Here is an 18,745-nt window from a genome sequence, read left to right as displayed (position 1 = left end):
CAATATTTAGAAGATGAAAAGATAATTACGAAAAGCAATTTGGATTCAGGAGAGGGAGATCCTGTGTCACAAATCTACTGAGCTTCTATGCAAGAGTAATAGATGGAGTGCAAGAGAGGGATGGATGGGTTGATGTGGTATACCTGGATCTCAAAAAAAACATCTGATAAACTTCCCCACAAAAACCATATGTGGAAGTTAGAGAATGGAAGACTAAAGGGAACAACATTGAGATGGATGGAGGATTATTTACGAGGGAGAAAAATGAGAAGAGTAATCAGAAACCCTAATTCAAGTTGGTGTGAAATGGCAAGTAGGGTACTGCAAGGTTCTGTATTGGCACCTATCATGTTTCAAATATATGTAAATGATATGACAGAGGATCTAAATAGTTATATAAATCTGTTTGCTGATGACACAAAAATGATGAAAATAATAAAGGATGAAAATGACTGCAAAGAGTTACAAAAGGATATTGATGAGATACATGCATGGAGCCAAAGATGGAAACTAGAATTTAATGCCAGAAAATGCCATGAGTTGGAAATAGGAAAAAGTAAAGAAAGACCTTCATGGAATTACAAAATGGGAGGGGAAATAATAATGAAAAGTAATGAAGAAAAGATCTGGGAGTAATGATCCAGGATGCACTATCACTTGAAAGGCATGTAAATGGAATATTCAGCTCTACATACAGCTTGTTAACTATTTAAATTAAGAAATGATGAAGAAAAATTATAACAAGCATGATACACCCTAAATTGGAATATACAGCAGTAGTCTGGGTTCCACATAGAAAATAAAAGATATGTGGAAACTGGAAAAAAATACAGAGGATAGCAATAAAGATGGTACCAGAATTGAAAGACTTAAGCTGTGAAGAAAGACTTGAAGAGATGGGATTACCAACACTACAAGAGACAAGAGAAAGAGATCTGATAACAATGTACAAAAAAGTAAACAACATAGGAAGAACAGACATATTGACTTGCTACCACAGATGGAGGAGGGAGAGAGATGGATGAGGGGCCATGGGAAGAAAATAGAGAAGAGTGGATGTTTGAGTGACATCAAGAAATACAGCTTCCCATATAGAACTACTGAAATCTGGAATGATTTGAAGGAAGAGGTGGTTGTGGCAAACAGTGTACACAGGTTTAAAGAGAGACTGGATAATTATGGCTATGGAGACAGGGCTAAATGAGCTTGCCTCATGCCCTGTATAATACAACTAGGTAAATACACACACACACACACACACACACACGTTATGTATATAAACATAGATGGATTAGTGTCCAGCCTAAGGGAACTAAGAGATTATTTACATGAAAAGAAACCATAAGTGGCATGCATTACGGAAACAAAAGTAACAAGGGAGCTTAATGTTGAATTTGAAGAAGAAGGATATAACACATGGAGAAGAGACAAAGAATAAGGGAGGAGGAGGAGTGATGATTCTAGTAAGAAAAAACATCTTGATAGAAACAGTGGAATATGGTGAAGGGAGGTCAGAAACATTGAGTGTCGAGATCAAGATCCAAGGACAAGAAAGCAGAAAAATTATTGTTGCATACATGCCTCCAAAGACCAACACATGGGAGACTGATGATTATAAGCACATGCAAAGCGAGTTCATAAAAAGTATAGATGACATGCTAAAGATAAGAAACAAGGTGTTACTAGTAGGAGATTTTAATAGCAAAGAGATAAACTGGGGGGTGATGGAGGTGACAGGGATTGCCAGTACATGGAGTGAAGAATTTTTACAGACTATGATGGTAAACACGATGGATCAATGGGTGAAAGAAAATGCTAGGTACAGAGGGGAAGATGAACCATCACTACTAGACTTGGTTTTTACAAAAAAGCCAGAAAATGAACCAAGTATAGAATATTTGTGTCCAGTGGGAAAAAGTGATCATGTGAAGATGGAGATAGAGATCAAAGAAGAAGTGCCAAAATTCAGTGAGGAATATAAAATGAGAGAAAAAATTATGCTAAGGCAGACTTTACAGGGTTAAAGAAATTCTACAGAGAGCTTGATTGGAATAATTTATTAAGAGGTATGGAGGTGCAGAAAAAATATGAAGTGTTTTTAAGAAAGTTTAGAGAAGGTGTTGAAAGATATGTGCCAAGATATAAGGTAAAAGAAAATAAGAAAGTGTGGTTTAATGCAAAGTGTGCAGAGGCAAAAAAGAAGGAGAGGGCATGGTAAAAAATGAGGAAACAAAGGAATGAGATAAATAGAGAGGAATACAGGACACCTAGAAATGATTATGTTAAAATAAGAAGAGAAGAAGAAAGAAATTTTGAAAGAGATGTAGTTGGAAAGTGTAAAGAAGAACCTAAACTTTTCTATAGATATGTAAATGGAAAAATAAAGCATAGAGATACCATTACAAAGCTGAAGAAAAATGGAGAAATTTATGAAACCACACAAGAGATGGCTGAGATATTGAATAAAAGCTTTAAGTCTGTATTTACAAGAGAAACTGTCTTTGCATCACTGGGAGATGAGGAACAACAGAAAGGAATAGAAAATATACAAGTGGAAAGAAAAGAAATTAAAAGACTACTGGAAGAGCTAGATACTAGGAAGGCGATGGGACCAGACGAAGTAAATGGATGGATATTGAAAGAATGTAGAGAGGAATTGGAAGAACCAATATGGGAGATAATTAACAGTTCTTTGAAGGAGGGAAAAGTACCAAAGGAATGGAAGAGAGCAAATATAGTACCGTTATACAAAGGAGGTAATAAAATGGAACCACTGAATTACAGACCGGTCTCACTCACGAGTATTGTAAGTAAACTCTGTGAAATAGTCATTAAAAACAGGTGGGTGCAATATCTTGAACAAGAAAATATAATAACAGAAAAACAATTCGGTTTCAGGAAAGAGAGATCTTGCGTAACAAACTTACTGAGCTTTTATACAAGAGTAATAGATAAACTACAAGAGAGAGATGGTTGGGTTGATGCTGTCTATTTAGATCTGGAAAAAGCTTTTGATACAGTTCCACATAAAAGTCTCATATGGAAACTGGAACATCGAGGAGGGCTAAAAGGAAAAATACTTAAGTGGATGAAGGATTATCTCCAAGGTAGGAAAATGAGTACAGTAATCAGAAATAATAAATCAAGTTGGTGCGAAGTAACGAGCGGAGTATCACAAGGGTCTGTGTTGGCACCTATAATGTTTCAGGTCTATATAAATGATATGACGGTGGGTTTAAATAGCTACATTTACCTTTTTTGCAGATGATGGAAAATTGATGAAAGTAATAAAGAACCAAGAGGATTGTGAGGAACTACAGAGGGATATTGATAGAATTTATGAATGGAGTAAACGATGGAAATTAGAATTCAATATAAAGAAGTGCCATGTAATGGAGATGGGAAGAAGTAAAAGGAGACCTTCATGGGAGTATAAGATAGGAGGAATCACAATACCAAAGAGCAAAGAAGAAAAAGACTTGGGAGTAATAATTCAAGACATGCTATCACCAGAAAAACACATCAATGGAATATTTGGCTCTACATATAATTTGCTAGCAACTATCAGGGTGGCATTTAATTACCTAGACAAAGAAATGACGAAGAAAATCATAACACACATGATACGCCCCAAACTGGAATATGCAGCAGTGGTATGGTCTCCACACAAGAAGAAAGATATAAGGAAACTGGAAAGAATACAAAGAACAGCTACAAAAATGATACCTGAATTGGAAGACCTAAGTTATGAGGAAAGACTGGAAGAAATTGGATTACCAACACTGCAAGAAAGAAGGGAAAGAGGAGACCTGATAACAATGTTCAAATTAGTAAATGGCATGGAGAAGATAGACAGAGATGACCTAGTTGTAAAAGTGGAGGAAGGAGATAGACGTACAAGGGGACATATGAAGAAATTAAAGAAGAGCCATTGTTTGGGAGATATTAAGAAATACAGCTTTCCGCATCGAACGGTTGAAATATGGAATAACTTAAAAGAAGAGGTGGTTGCGGCAAAGAGTGTGCACATGTTTAAAGAGAAATTGGACAAATTCGGGTATGGAGACAGGACTAATTGAGCTTTGGCTCGGACCCTGTACTATACAACTAGGTAAACACACACACACACACACACACACACACACACACACACACACACAGTTTTGCATTTCCATTGGTCAGGCTTACAGCAGTTCTGAGTTTTGTCAACAGTACACAGTAAGGAAGGAGGGACAGGAAGCTTTGCCACTGTGCTTCTCTCTGTTGACTTTACTTTTTTTTTTTGTATGTAAGAGAGACACTGGGCAAAATAGGAAAGAGAGAGAGAGAGAGAGAGAGAGAGAGAGAGAGAGAGAGAGAGAGAGAGAGAGAGAGAGAGAGAGAGAGAGAGAGAGAGAGAGAGAGAGAGAGAGAGAGAGAGAAACTACTGAGGTGCATCCCTAAAGAAACAGGTAAATGGAATATACACAACTGGAGGCCAAGGCAGCTTGCACACTGACCGCACACAACTGGTGGTGTAGGATCGGTCATCTTGAGGTCCTCACACCAGAGTAATTTTATTTTTAGTTTGAGCAATGTGTTCAGATGAGGAGGACTTAGTTTTGCTCTGGTGCATAAGCTGATGGAAAAAGTGAAGAACATGGGTTCATCCATATTGCATAAAAAAAGTTCAACATAGGAGTTTTGTTGGTGCTCAGCTGGATGTGGAGTGTTCATTCAAAGTGTAGTTGTAAATGCATGGATATTTTTCTATTTCTTGTACAGATCTAATGTTCCTGGCTTGTGCGTGACCTGTCATTGCAGCAGCAGCCATGGCCCAGCACTGGGAGGTACAGCACACCCTCTCCTCAGCAAGTTCACAATGCAACTGATTGCCTCACGAGCAGCACAGCCAGTTGTGCAACGATCAGTTGTACACAACCACAGTTTCTGTCGCCTCAATGTGAGAGGTTCTAAAGAAACCAATGCATCAGTTGCAATGTAAATGGTTGCGGTGTTGTAAGCAACTGGTTCCATGCAGCAGGCTGTGTTGGTGTGCAAGATGCCTAAGTGTCTTGAAACTGTCCCCCCTGCCTCACTTCACCCTGCATGATGCTGCTGATGCTGCTGCTGCTACAACAACAACAACTGCATGATGCTACTGATGCTGCTGCTGCTACAACAACAACAACTACTACTACTACAACAGCTAATGCTGCTACTACTACTAGTACTACTACTGCTGTTGTAGCTACTATTAACTTTTAAAGAACACATCACAAAATGTCACACTTTACAGTACACACAGCCAGAGCCACAGACCCAAAGCCACAGCTGTACACCCCCACAGCCACACACAGTCCTACCTTAGCCCCACAGACACAGCTGGTCTGCCTTGGCCACACAGCCCCACAGCAACAGCCACTCCCACAGCCCCACAGCCACAGCCACAGCAGTCCTACCTTGGCCACCTGCAGCCATGTAGTGAAGTCCTTGTGGTGTGCCATGTGGATGAAGAGCAGGAAGGTTTGGCCTCGAGTGTCAGGAATGAAGTCTTCATCACAGGGGGAGGTGGTGTGGTCCAGCAAGGTGGCTCGGCTAAACATCCCAGCCAGCAGCTCCTCATATGGCCCTTGCTTCAGACTGCAAGAGACAGAACATAAGGTTATAAGAAAGTAAAGGTTGGTGCAAGAAGCCATCAGACCTACACATGGCAGTCCCTGTATAAAACATGCCTACCTATTTAAGAACATAAGGACATAATGCAAGAATTAAGCCATCAAATCTACACATCGCAGTCCCTGTATGGAATACGCCTGCCTGTTTCCACCTATCATCCCCATCCATATATCTATCTAGTCTTCTTTTAAAGCTCCCTAAAGATTCAGCACTAACAACCTGATTACTGAGTCTATTTCATTCATATACCACTCTATCTGAAAAGCAGATGTGTGCTTACAGGCTGCTATTTCAGCATCACCATGGTTCTGTTAATGTATGTACTTGTTTCCCCTTGTGGCTAAGAAGGTAGACTGTGTGAGTAAAGCTTCTGGTATATGGAAGCAATATTCTACCTCCTCCAGGGTTTGACATCTTTACTGGTAATTTTTTTTCAATAGTTTTAGTTGCTATAAGCCAGAAAGAAAAGTACATACAAGAACAGATAAAGACCCCTGTATAGAGTTAGCAGCTGCAAGGAGAAAAACTGGCAGAGAGCAGGTGTGTTAGTAAAAGATGAGACACAAAAGTTCTAGCTGAGACTTTCAGTAAAGGATAGTCCAAGTATGTTCAGTGTAGAGGAGGGGTCAGAGGAGACTCAGGGAAGAGGAGGTGGTGAAAGGCTGTGTGGATTGGATAGATGAAGAGAGTGAGTTTATGAGGCACTGAACAATACAAGGTCTGTCCTGCCACATTCACTGATTATAGCAATCAGAAGTTGGGCGCTCAGTGGCTTCTCTAGGGTCAAACACTGTAAACTTCGTGTGTGGCGCATTCGTTTATCTTCATTTCATTTATACAAGTTTGCCTGAGCCATGTGGCTGGACATCTTCCTTGCTCCATGGCAGCACTCAGGGCTGCCACAAGTCTCCCACTGCCACACACCAGTATTGAGTGACTGTAAGTAAATGGGGATTAGGACAGGTTGCCTGTCATAGGTATGTGTGTGTGCAACATATGAGGCATCTAGAGTCAGAAGCTGCCAAATAGTAGTTTTCAGATAATTGCACTTATGAATTATTTCCACAAAATGTGATTAAACACCAATGTATTATTTATCAATATAATTGTACAGACTAATGTAAACCCCCCCAAAAAAACACTTATAATTTATCCATAGTATATAGATATATGTATGTACAACATGTACAACACAAAGTATCTTGTATATGTACATAATGCAATTACTTTTGAGAATGAAAAACATAATCACAAAATAAGTAAGGTAACAGAAAATGTGCCCTGTTAATACTTTTCAGTTTTATTAACGTTGACTACTTTTTTTCTGAATCTTTAATGTTAAGCAGGAGCAATAAAGCTGTGCAGCCCTTAGAGTGGTGTGCACACACTGTGGACAGGTGGTGCTGCGTGGGCTGGAGTGCAGCATGATGGTGTGGTGGTGGAAGGTGTGTGTCTTTACCACACTCTCATTCATTGGCAACACTGCAGTGTTGTCTCTGAGCAATGAGTACATATTCCATATTTTTTGAGTAATAAAATATATGCAACTATAGCCTCTCTGTACAGGGGCAAGGAGGTCAGGTATCATTCTGAGTGTATTATCAGAACATACCACCTTGAAGTGGCCAAATTAGTGGCTTTGCCCTTCTGACTCTGGATGTATCAAGTACACTGTGTAGCAATGATGAATGACAAGAGTGGTGCTCACGTTCACATGGTGTTGCCGTGTTGCTGGCAGCAATATGGATGTTTTGTTAATTGTGGTCACACTTCAGTGTTACTGGTTGTTATCTCTGTGCCTCAGTACTTTGTGTTTCACCTTCAATTGGTGACTGCTACAATATGCATCAGTATGTGTTACTATTGTATACACATTTAAAGCAACACACATCGGGTGGATGTGCTGAGTTGGTTCTTGTGTTGTGTATGCGTTAGTTGTGTGACCTTCATCTGCAGGTCTTTGTTCCTCCCTTGACTTGCTTGGCACACACCATAATAGGCCAGCACCAGAATACTGACAACGAAGCACCATGTCTCCTTCCCCCTGTTGCCACTCCACATTTGGTGACCCTGGAGTGATGCTGGGCCTGTGCTGGTGAAGTGTGTGACTTGCCTGTTGGGGAAACCTGCCACTGGTGCTGCTTGTGTGTGCTGCTGCCATGGCTGAGAGGCTGTATAAGGTGGAAACGGATGTGGCAGCTGCTGTATCAGTCAAACACCACCACCCACATCCCTCCCTCAATGAAACTTCTGGCAGCAGGTGACTCAGCATAGTTGAATCCCAATTCATACTTGCTGGCATGACATGGAGCTCAACCAAATTTCAGCACATCCTTGCTAAGCTGGCCATGAGGATTATCAACCAGTTAAGTGATGATGTCACAGAATCTGCTAACTATGAAAACTTCAGAAAGCCTTTGCAGCCTCATTTGTGCATTCTAAGCCTTAGTTATTTGATACATTAGTTGGTCAGAACAAAAATGTAATACAAAAACTAAGTGTATACTTGCAGCACCTGCAAAATAGCAGCTCAGTTGGATGTCAAAGATGATTTCTTAAGGTGTAAGTTTTTAAATACACTTCCTCATCCTGAAGACTGCTTCTGGTTACCTATGATTCTACTACCTCACTATAAGAACTGGCAAGAGTTGTTGACACTTTACTGGCTTGTAGTGTTGACAGTGCATGGTCTAATGCACTTAATGCAAGTGAGGACGCCTGTGGTCAGTGTAACAAGAGCAACATTTGCTGTGTTCAGCACAGTAGAGGTGCCTGGAACAGAGGCTCTGGCAAAGTCAGTGTCACTGACAGTGGGACTAATGCACCTGATTCTTCTCATGCTTCAGTACCTACAGGAGTGCATGCATTTCATTGGAACCAGCACTGTCATGTATGTGGGGACTGTTTGTACTATGGGAACAATGCCTGTAAAAGGTGGTGTGTTCTATTCTCTTCTAAACTTAATATTCTACCTGCTTCTTGCCCCCTTCTTTCTCATCTTCCCCTGCTCCCAGCTGTTGTGACCAGCTGGAAAACTTGATGGGTGGTCTGTGTGCCTTGCCATCACCACATAAAACTAAGAAAATCTTGATATAACTAATACATCCCATTCAACCTGCACACTGAGCAGTCAACACAACTATGTAAAGTTGATATGGGATACTGGAGACAGAGGATGCTTCTGTCTTATCTCTGGTATGAGTGGCTGCTGCTTGTAGCTGAGACAAACCACCTAAGATCATTTGAAATTGGAGGATAAATGTCTTAAAACCTCTCTCTTGAAAGAGTTGAAGTCATAGGAAGGAGGAAATATAGAAGCAGGCAGGGAGTTCCAAAGTTTACCAGAAAAAGAGATGAATGACTGAGAATACTGGTTCACTCTTGTATTAAAGAGGTGGACAGAATAAGAATGAGAGAAGTCAAAAAGTTGTATGCAGTGAGGCCATGGGACAAAGCAGGCATGCAGTTAGCAAGACCAGAGGAGCAGTTAGCATCAAAATAGTGGTGCAAGACAGCAAGAGAAGCAACACTGCAGCAATGAAATACAGAAGCAGGCAGGAAGCTCCAGAGTTTACCAGAGAAAAGGATGTATTATTAGGAATACTGGTTAACTTACCTGTCAAGATCCTTCAACTCCACTCCATTCCACTCCTTTCTCTCTCTCTCTCTCTCTCTCTCTCTCTCCCTTTGGCACTCACCTGTCGAGGTCCTTGAGCTCCACATAGGTGAGGGTGTTGAAGGCGTGTTTCTTGAAGTAGGTGTCTTGGAAGAAGGAGTTCATGTTGAGGCCTGAGGAGCCAAAGTGGTAAGTGCGGGACACCTCCGGCACGATGCACTCCCGGCCACGACGCACTTCGCCCAGCCGCATCCACATGTCCCAGTCCCACATCTGAGGTGTGGGTGCCAGTGTTAGGGTTGCACACTTCTGCTACTTGACTCTTTCACTTTTTCTCCCAGTCCCACATCTGAGGACCATATTCTGAAACACTTCTGTTTGCACCACAACTCTTTCAAAAGACTACTTGAACTGACACAGGTTTTTAAGTGTATTCTTATGATTCTAGAGACAAATTAACAAGATTTCTATATTATTAGCAGGAAACATTATTGAGAACTCAGCTGATCATCTCTGTGGCCTGCGGAAATAGTTGTATCCATATCTGAATACAGGCCTGAGGCAAGGGTGGCAGTGTTAGTAAAGGCCTGAGGCAGGGGTGGCAGTGTTAGTTTGGGCCTGAGGCACAGGTGGCAGTGTTAAGATGGTTACTGTTATTACTCAGTATAAAGCTGAACTCTACTCAGAGCCATGCTGGGACCTCAACACTGTGTTACTGCAGGCTCATCCCTCCTTCACCTCCACCCTCTGACTACTTCATGCCTGATATTGAGATTCTTGGTAATGATGTTCATCCTGCCTGTCTCTGGCCTTGACCATGGAGTGCTGCTGGACCTGACAAAGTACCTTCTGTCATTCCCAGACACTGTGCTTCTGTGCTCACACCTTGTCTGGTCAAACTCCTTCACCTCTGTCAGTAAACATCTACCTTTCCTTCACACTGGAAGTTTGTGGATGTTCAACCTCTTCCTTAAAAAGGGTGACTGCTCCAATCCCTCAAATTACCATCTTAATTTTTTTTTTTAATTCCCTGCCAATCTAGTCTTTGAATCTGTCTTTAATAAGAAGATCCAGAGACATCTATCCATTCATAGTCTTCCCACTGACCTCCAGCCTTGCTTCCACAAGGAGTGATCTGCTGGTGATCTTCCTGCTTCCCTCACTGAATCTTGCTTATCTTCTTTCAGAGGATTCATTGGAGCTTTCAAAAGAGTCTGGCACAAAGCCTTAATTTCCAAGCACCAGACATCTTCTTTTTCTAACATCATTTCTAACACCTCCTTCTTCCCAACACTCTTTACCTTCTTCATATCACATAATTTGGTGGAACACTTACTGTTGCCTAAGACTCATCAAAAGCTTTCAATGGAGTTTGGCACAAAGGTTTTATTTCCAACCGTCATTCATCTTTCTTTCCTAATATCATCCTTAATACTTCCTCCTTCCAAACATTTCTCCTCTAGCTTCTCCATCTCCTCTCTCTCTCTGCACCTCCACCTGCCTGTGTCCTCCACCACTCCTGCCCATCTCTGCTGCCCTTGCTATCTCACTTCCCGTCCTGCTTTCCTTTCCTCCACATGTTAATGCCATCATTCTTTTGAAAGCCCCTGAAAGACTGACAAATCTGCCACTGCTCTCAGTGTCCTCTGTGTTCCTTTGTTTCCCCAGATTTCACTGTTGATCTTGTGTGTGTGTGTGTGTGTGTTTACCTAGTTGTACTTTATAGGACAAGAGGTCTGCTGGTGCTGTCCTATCACTATATCTTTTAATATCCAACTTAGCCTTGAATTCATGTGTACTTTTGCATTTATTATCTCCTTATCCAGAGTGTTCCATACATCTATACTCCTGTGTGTGTGTGTGTGTGTGTGTGTGCGCGTGTGTGTGTACCCACTCTCCCCCTCCTCCCCGTACCTTCTCTGGGGTGGGCCAGCGAGGCTCCAGCTCCTCCTTGTAGAGTGAGCGGCGCAGCAGCCAGCCCAGGCCTGGCATGGTCTCCACGCGGTACAGCAGTGCTGGGTCGCTGCCTGTGTGCTCGTAGCCTTGGTCGTTCCAGGCACTCACGCAGTACAGGGTGGGATCCTCCTCCAGCAGGGTGAGTGTCTGGCTGAAGTAACTGTGGGTGATGGCAGGGTATTACAGGGTGATGGAGGAATGGAGGGTTGGGTGATACAGGGTGAATCAACACTGCATCTCTTACTATCTTTTAATAAGCACTGCATCTCTTACTGTCTTTTCATATCTTGTAATATATTATATCACTGTGTGTCAGGTTGAAGTGACTGTGGAGGGAGGAAAGGGTGCAGGGTGAGTTAGGGGGATGGTGTGATGGGGTGATGGTGGTGCAGGGCGGTGAAGCAGCATTGCATCTACTAGTGTCTTCTATCACTTCTGAGGTTATCACTCTCCTGCTGCTGCTGCTGCTGTCTTCCTGCACAAAACTTTCCACACTCTCACCTCTGTGGTATTCACCTCATTAATGTAAGAGTTCACCAGTTTCTCCTCTCTGTCATCTCTTCCACTGCTAAACTCTGAACTCTGCCAGTTCCTGTCTCTCATGCGCTTACAACCACCATTGCTTCAAGAGAGGAGTGTCATGTTGCCTTGGAAACTCAACTATTTCTTTATATTCTCTCTCTCTCTCTCTCTCTCTCACACACACACACACACACACACACACACACACACACACACACATACACAAACACCAAGGAAAACAATCTATAATCTACTCTCTTCTGAAGTTGCCAGTGATAAATTCAAAGCAAAATTTAACATTTCCTACTAATTAGTTGAAGATTGTTCTAATTGTCCTAATTATTGTTTTGTGTACAGTGGAACCTCGGTTCACGAACGTTGCTGTTCATAAATAAAGTGGTTTATGAACAAATTTTTTTGAACAATTTTTGCATCGGTTCACAAAGAGTGTTTCAGTGTGTGAACGCACAAACACCTTGCAGAGCCACTCAGCCAGCAAGCACACGCTCAGGTGTGTGTGGCGCCTGCCGTGGACAGGGCGATTATCATGCACTGGCAACTCTTAGGCATCAGGCTATAGTTTGTCACTGATTTCAAGGTCAGGCGCCTTTCCATCTATTTGAGGGGAGTGAGGGTTGGACTGGTTCCCTTGCCCCATCCCACCTTCACTAAATCACATGCCTTCGTATTTAGCCTTCCACTTCTTACTTCGACTTTGAAGATGGTTGGAAAGAAGATTCGAGAGGGTAAAAAAAAAAAAAAAAAAAACTCGCCTTGCTGATTTCAAGCATACGTTGACTGGAAGGAAACACTGGGGGAGCATACGAGTCTGTAAGGCAGGGACTCGTGTGCTATGCAAGACAACACGTGCTCTGCAGCAGATCACATTTCACTTCGTGTCTCGACGTCGGGACGCCTCAAGAAAGACTACACCTGCTACAGACAGCCTCGTAAGAAGTGAGTTACCCAATAATCTCAAAGAACTCAAACAAGGGACACCAGGTGGAATTTGAAAAATATGTGCTGTCATCATGAGTGGCGCAAAAATCCCTACCTTGCACAGACTCGTGTCGGAATTATCATTTCAACAGGGTAATTTCATGGAGGTGGATACTTTCATTAGTCTAACAATCCATCTTAACGAGTGGATGGACCAATGAGGATCCGGAGTGAACAGATCCACACTCCCGGAACAAACTGTTGTCAGCCCGCTTCACACGCGGCGCTATCAGCTACACTGGAACATCGGTAAAAGTTACAATCCTGCTCCCACTCACAGCAGTTCCCTTCAGTTGCACACCATCGTACAGAGCAGTCACTCCGCTCCTTCTCAGCCTATTACCACTCCAAGCTGACTTCCATCCAAGATTCCACTTAAGTACCTCTATGTATACCTCGGGCCTGTGTACTATAATATAAGTGCTTAACTTAATTTAGGTCCGCCTAAACCCAAAGTAAATTCCACACTACAACCTGGACTTAACCGATTTATGCTACATTACCAAACATTACTCCTTCAAACCTGATCCTTGCTCGTGAAACGACTCGGAAAGCAAATATTTCAAAGACCATCATTCCTCTCATTTCACGGCGGCCGAGGGATGACATGACACGAGGCCAGAATGACATGACAAGCTGGGGAAGGAAGGTGACACACACACACATACTCGTACACACACACGTAAACTTGCTGACCGAGTGACCCACTTCTGGCGTCGGTTTGTTAAGTTTTCCCCCTCACTCACGTCTTTAATCTTTCCTTGTGTTTGTTTGTCTGTCTCCTCTCGTGTGTGTGTGTGTGTGTGTGTGTGTGTGTGTGTGTCTGCTTAATGCCGTGTGTCTGTCTGTTTGTCTAATCCCCATGTGTCTGTCTGTCTGTCTGTCCTGTTGGCTTCCTCTTCCTCTCATAACCTGTGGCGCTGCTAATCCTATTATTTGATCCTCTTATAATATCTAATCCTCTTGTCTGATCTTTACTTACTGATCTATCTCTACTTTATATTATAATTATTTATATTCTTCATATTATTATTATTATTATCACAGGATATGATTTTATAATTTTCGTCCTTATCCTTCTATCTGATCCTCATATAATTATCTAATCTTTAATTAGTTATCTATATCTACTTATACTCTTTTTATTCTCGGAAGAACGTTTAGGCATTGGCCGAAAACCGCCAGCTACTCTGCCACATCACACAATTTCTCTTCAATTTATCAGTTCTTTTTACTTTTTATTGAAATTCAAGTATTAGGTATGGATTATTTAGCTCATCAAACCAAGCAGTACTACGAATGGTTCTGGTTTTAAAATAACAGTCTGGGTTTTACATAAATATCACATTTGACAACACAGCTTTGCGACGTTGTCGTGTATGTCGAGCACCCGGGGTGCTCATCGGTAGGGTCAGGTGACTCAGGTCAGAGAGATGGGTGGCTCAGCCTCTCGAGGGACACTCCCACGATGGAAGCAACTCCCAAGTGCTCGCGTGTTCTTTACAGCCGGGAAAATAACTTATTTACAATAAGAATAACTATTTTTAGAAGAAAAGGGCCAGTAGAGGTCCTGTCGTTGCATCCTCCAGAACAATACCTCCAGCAGTCAAAGCTGCTGGAGGTATTGTTGTGAGTGAGACAACAGTGCCACCAATCTGCTCTGCCCCAGATCCAGATTACGCCAAACAATTACCACGAACAAATAAATTATAGAAAAATTACTCACACAGTATCATACAATACTGAGAGAGAGAGAGAGAGAGAGAGAGAGAGAGAGAGAGAGAGAGAGAGAGAGAGAGAGAGAGAGAGAGAGAGAGAGAGAGGATGGTGGCCTGTCATTTCCACTAAGGTGTTAAACTGATAACTGGTCCTGTAAGGACACGGCAACGCAGCTCACCGGGAATTACCCTGCTCGGCCAACGCCCGAGGAGTAAAAACACTATATTATTATTATTATTATTATTGTTATTATTATTATTATTATTATTATTATTATTTCTTCACACTTGTAACATAAAATGATAAAATAAATAAATTAGTCAGTTACTTGTTGGGATTTTCATCTCTGCGTCTCCTCTCGACCCCTCTATCCAATGCTCCTCTCTTCCTTTTGATCCTGTTTGTGGTCTGGTCTTTGAAAATATGCCGTGTTTCTTCCTGGATTTTCTTCATACGCTCTCTCTCTCTCTCTCTCTCTCTCTCTCTCTCTCTCTCTCTCTCTCTCTCTCTCTCTCTCTCACTTTTCCTCTTCGTTTGGTATATAAACTGACTGCCTGACTGACTGCTTGAGATGGCATCACTGACGCACCCGTGCCTCTCACCCCTCACTTTATCTAACCTCTCATTTCTAGTCTTTACCGTCATCTCCTTTGGCCGTTCCCCTAGAGTGAGAGATTGGCACCATGTAGGGTACGAGTCTTCTCCAGTCGTTTCTGTCCCTCGCATCTTCCTCTATGACTCCCATCTTTTGCAGTTCTATCACAGTTCCATCCCTCCATCACTTTCTGCCTTCCCCTCGATCTTCTTCCATCAACTGATTTCCTACAAGCTCTTTTAATCGGCTCCTGGTCTTTTCTTTCTACGTGACCAAACCAACTCATTTTTTATCATCTTATAATTTCCGTAATGCATTCCACCCCTGCTTTCCTTCGCCTTTTTTTATTTCGTACATGTTCTCAGAGTGATATGTCAATTATCCACCTCAACATTCTCATCTCTCTTCTCATCCTGTTCTCATCTCTCACCTGTCATCAATTGGCACTCGGGGTAACACAAGCCCGGCACACCTGGCGGCCTGGAACCTGACCCCACGCTGGGCTGCACTGGGCTCGGCTGGACTCACCTGAAGAAATCCGGCGACACGTCCAGGTCTTCTTCAAGGATGATGGCGAACCGCGCGGCGGGGAAGATGTTGAAGGTGGCGGTGAGGGAAGCCTTGTAGTGCTGGGCGATGCGCGCGTTCTTCACCTGCAGCGCGAGGAAGAAGCATCAGAACATCAGAACGTCAGAACAAGAGAACGTCAAACACCAGAACGTCAGAACAAGAGAACGTCAGAACACCAGAACGTCAGAACAAGAGAACGTCAGAACAAGAGAACGTCAGAACAAGAGAACGTCAAAACACCAGAACGTCAGAACAAGAGAACGCCAGAACAAGAGAACGTCAAAACACCAGAACGTCAGAACAAGAGAACGTCAGAACAAGAGAACGTCAGAATAAGAGAACATCAAAACACCAGAACGTCAGAACAAGAGAACGCCAGAACAAGAGAACGTCAAAACACCAGAACGTCAGAACAAGAGAACGCCAGAACAAGAGAACGTCAGAACACGAGAACGTCAGAACAAGAGAACGTCAGAACAAGAGAACGTCAAAACACCAGAACGTCAGAACAAGAGAACGTCAGAACAAGAGAACGTCAAAACACCAGAACGTCAGAACAAGAGAACGTCAGAACAAGAGAACGTCAAAACACCAGAAAGTCAGAACAAGAGAACGTCAGAACATGAGAACGTCAGAACAAGAAACGTCAGAACATGAGAACGTCAGAACAAGAGAACGTCAGAACATGAGAACGTCAGAACACTACAACGTCAGAAGAGGAGCGTCAGAACACAGGGCACAAGGGGTGGAGCAGGAAGCCACCAGGCCTACACGTGGCAGTCCCTATACAAAATATTCCTATCTCATTCTATTAATCTCATTCATAAATTTATCTAATCTTTTAAACTTCCCTAATGACTCAACACTAACAACATGATTACTGAGTCCATTCTGTTCATTTACCACTCTATTAACGAGATCAATCTACACGTGGGGATAATGGATGGAAACAAGCAGGCTTGGTTAACACAGGGACTGCCGCGTGTAGACCTGATGGCTTCTTGCTTGTTCCTTCCTTTACCGCCTCGTCACTCAATCAGCGAGCGACTGTGGAGGTCAGACACACTTCTCAGACGAGCGTGATTCAGTTGGGGTTTTGTACCATTGATGAATCTACTCGAGCAAGGATATCCACTGCTCCAGTTCTTCACTGTCTACATGATCAGTTTCCACGCATTCTCCACTCTACGATCTTGGGCCGTATTCTTAAACACTTTGTTCTCTCATCAAAACTGCACAGAGATGATTAGTTGGGCATCTTTTCCCTTCGATAGCACAAAACTTAGGTTAAACTATCACTGTAATCATGAAAACCACTTTGGAAACTTCAGTAATCTCCACTAGAGTCAGTTCGAAATTGTCAACATCAGACACTAAAACGTTTAGGAATACGAACCCTTTACCACACCAATCTGGGCAAGTGATTCAGTACAAGAGCTGAGAATGCGTGTAAACTGGCCATGTACACGTGTGGAACTGAGGCGCCGCCCTTGCTCGAGTAGCTTCGTCAACGATACAGAACTCCAACTTTTTGCTTCTGCTACCAGTGATAAAATTACCATCACCAATACCACTGTCACCAACACTACCACCACTACCAACACCACCACCACCACCACCAACAACAACAATTACGTACTACTACTACTACTACCACCACCACCATCATTACCATCACCACTACTACTACTACTACTACTACTACCACCACCACTAGTACTATTACTACTACAATTACTACCACCACCACCACCACCACTACTACTACTACTACTACTACCACCACTACTACTACTACTACTACTACTACTACTACTACTACTACTACTACTACTACTACTACTACTACTATAGCCATTACTACCATAACCACCAACAGCAGCAGCACCACCACCGGCACCAGCACCAGCAGAGCGGCACTCACCCCGAGCGGCGTGTGCTGGATGCCCCTGAGGCCGAACAGCTTGGTGACGGCCAGGGGCTCCTCGTAGTAGCCGTCAATGAACACTGTGATCATGTCAGGGTTGACGCCAGGCGCGGCCAGCAGGGAGCGCAGACACCTGGGATGAGAGGAGGTGTGTGAGGTATAGAGCGGCGTGTGAGGAGATGAAACTCTTTCCTCATTAGACGCAATGCCAAATCTTACTTATAAAGAGTACATGCAGAGAGGAAGGGAGGGATGAAGGCAGGGAGGCAGGGAGGGAGGGAGTCAGGGAGGAGAAAAGGGTGATGGGACGGAGAGACCATAGACATTAAGGCAGGGAGACAAGGAGACAGGGAGGCGTGTGTGGGGAGGAGGATGCTGGAGATGGATCTACCCGGCAGGAGAAAGCGAGGAAAAACTGAGAGAAGGTTTGTGGATGTAGTGAAGGAAGGTATGCTTGTATTGGATGTGACTGTGGGTGCGTGTGAGTGCGGTGGAGAAGGGTGATGCGCTGTGGTGACCCATGGCGGGAGCACACGAAAGAAAAAGATGTGTCACTGATGAATGCAGAGTTTGATGTGACGCGGGGATGTTCATGACGCGACAGTCGTGCGGTGACCAGACTGTTGCATCACTGAGGGAAGGGGAGGGTGAGTATGACGCTAGTACGAGTAAGTTCTCCTGATGGGCTGTGACGGATGGTGACGCTACCGTGTTACGCATATGGTGTAACGCGGATACTTGTCACAGGACGGTACTGTGTGTGTGTGTGTGTGTGTGTGTGTGTGTGTGTGTGTGTGTGTGTGTGTGTGTGTGTGTGATGGTGGTGGTAGCAGCAGTAGTACTAGTAGTAATAATAGAAATATATTACTGAAGTGCTGTGTGTGTGTGTGTGTGTGTGTGCGCGCACATTCCGGGAGGCAGGAGTTTCACGCAAGGGCGTCTCTTTGTTCCGCTACAGCCTGAAAACAATTGGTGATCTGTCTTTGCATTGTTCATACAAACAACGCGCTTTGGTGGGCAGAGATTTGTTTAATGGAGGCCAGGCAGCGATCTAATGAAGACCCAGCGATCTAATGAAGACAGAGAACAAAACGCTACTTATGTGGAAAAAATAAATACCCACAATAATAACCCTCTCCCTCCCCACACACACAAAATGCTACAAAAATAAAGTTGGAATATA

The 18,745-nt window shown here is 43.2% G+C and overlaps 1 protein-coding gene across 1 annotated transcript in view; it reads right to left on the bottom strand.

Moving 5' to 3' along the window:
- The window catches only part of LOC135115205 (protein O-linked-mannose beta-1,2-N-acetylglucosaminyltransferase 1-like), a 126,023-nt gene that overhangs the window by 12,299 nt on the left and 94,979 nt on the right, over positions 1-18,745 (bottom strand). Inside the window, 5 exon segments of the mRNA XM_064031718.1 lie at positions 5,442-5,622; positions 9,357-9,547; positions 11,189-11,390; positions 15,594-15,718; positions 17,560-17,695. Coding sequence (XP_063887788.1) covers positions 5,442-5,622; positions 9,357-9,547; positions 11,189-11,390; positions 15,594-15,718; positions 17,560-17,695 — 835 coding nt within the window.

Source organism: Scylla paramamosain, chromosome 29 (assembly GCF_035594125.1).
Source record: "Scylla paramamosain isolate STU-SP2022 chromosome 29, ASM3559412v1, whole genome shotgun sequence".
Lineage (NCBI taxonomy): Eukaryota > Metazoa > Arthropoda > Malacostraca > Decapoda > Portunidae > Scylla > Scylla paramamosain.
Note: the sequence above shows the minus strand (reverse complement) of the source record. Positions and strands in the feature narration are given on the sequence as shown.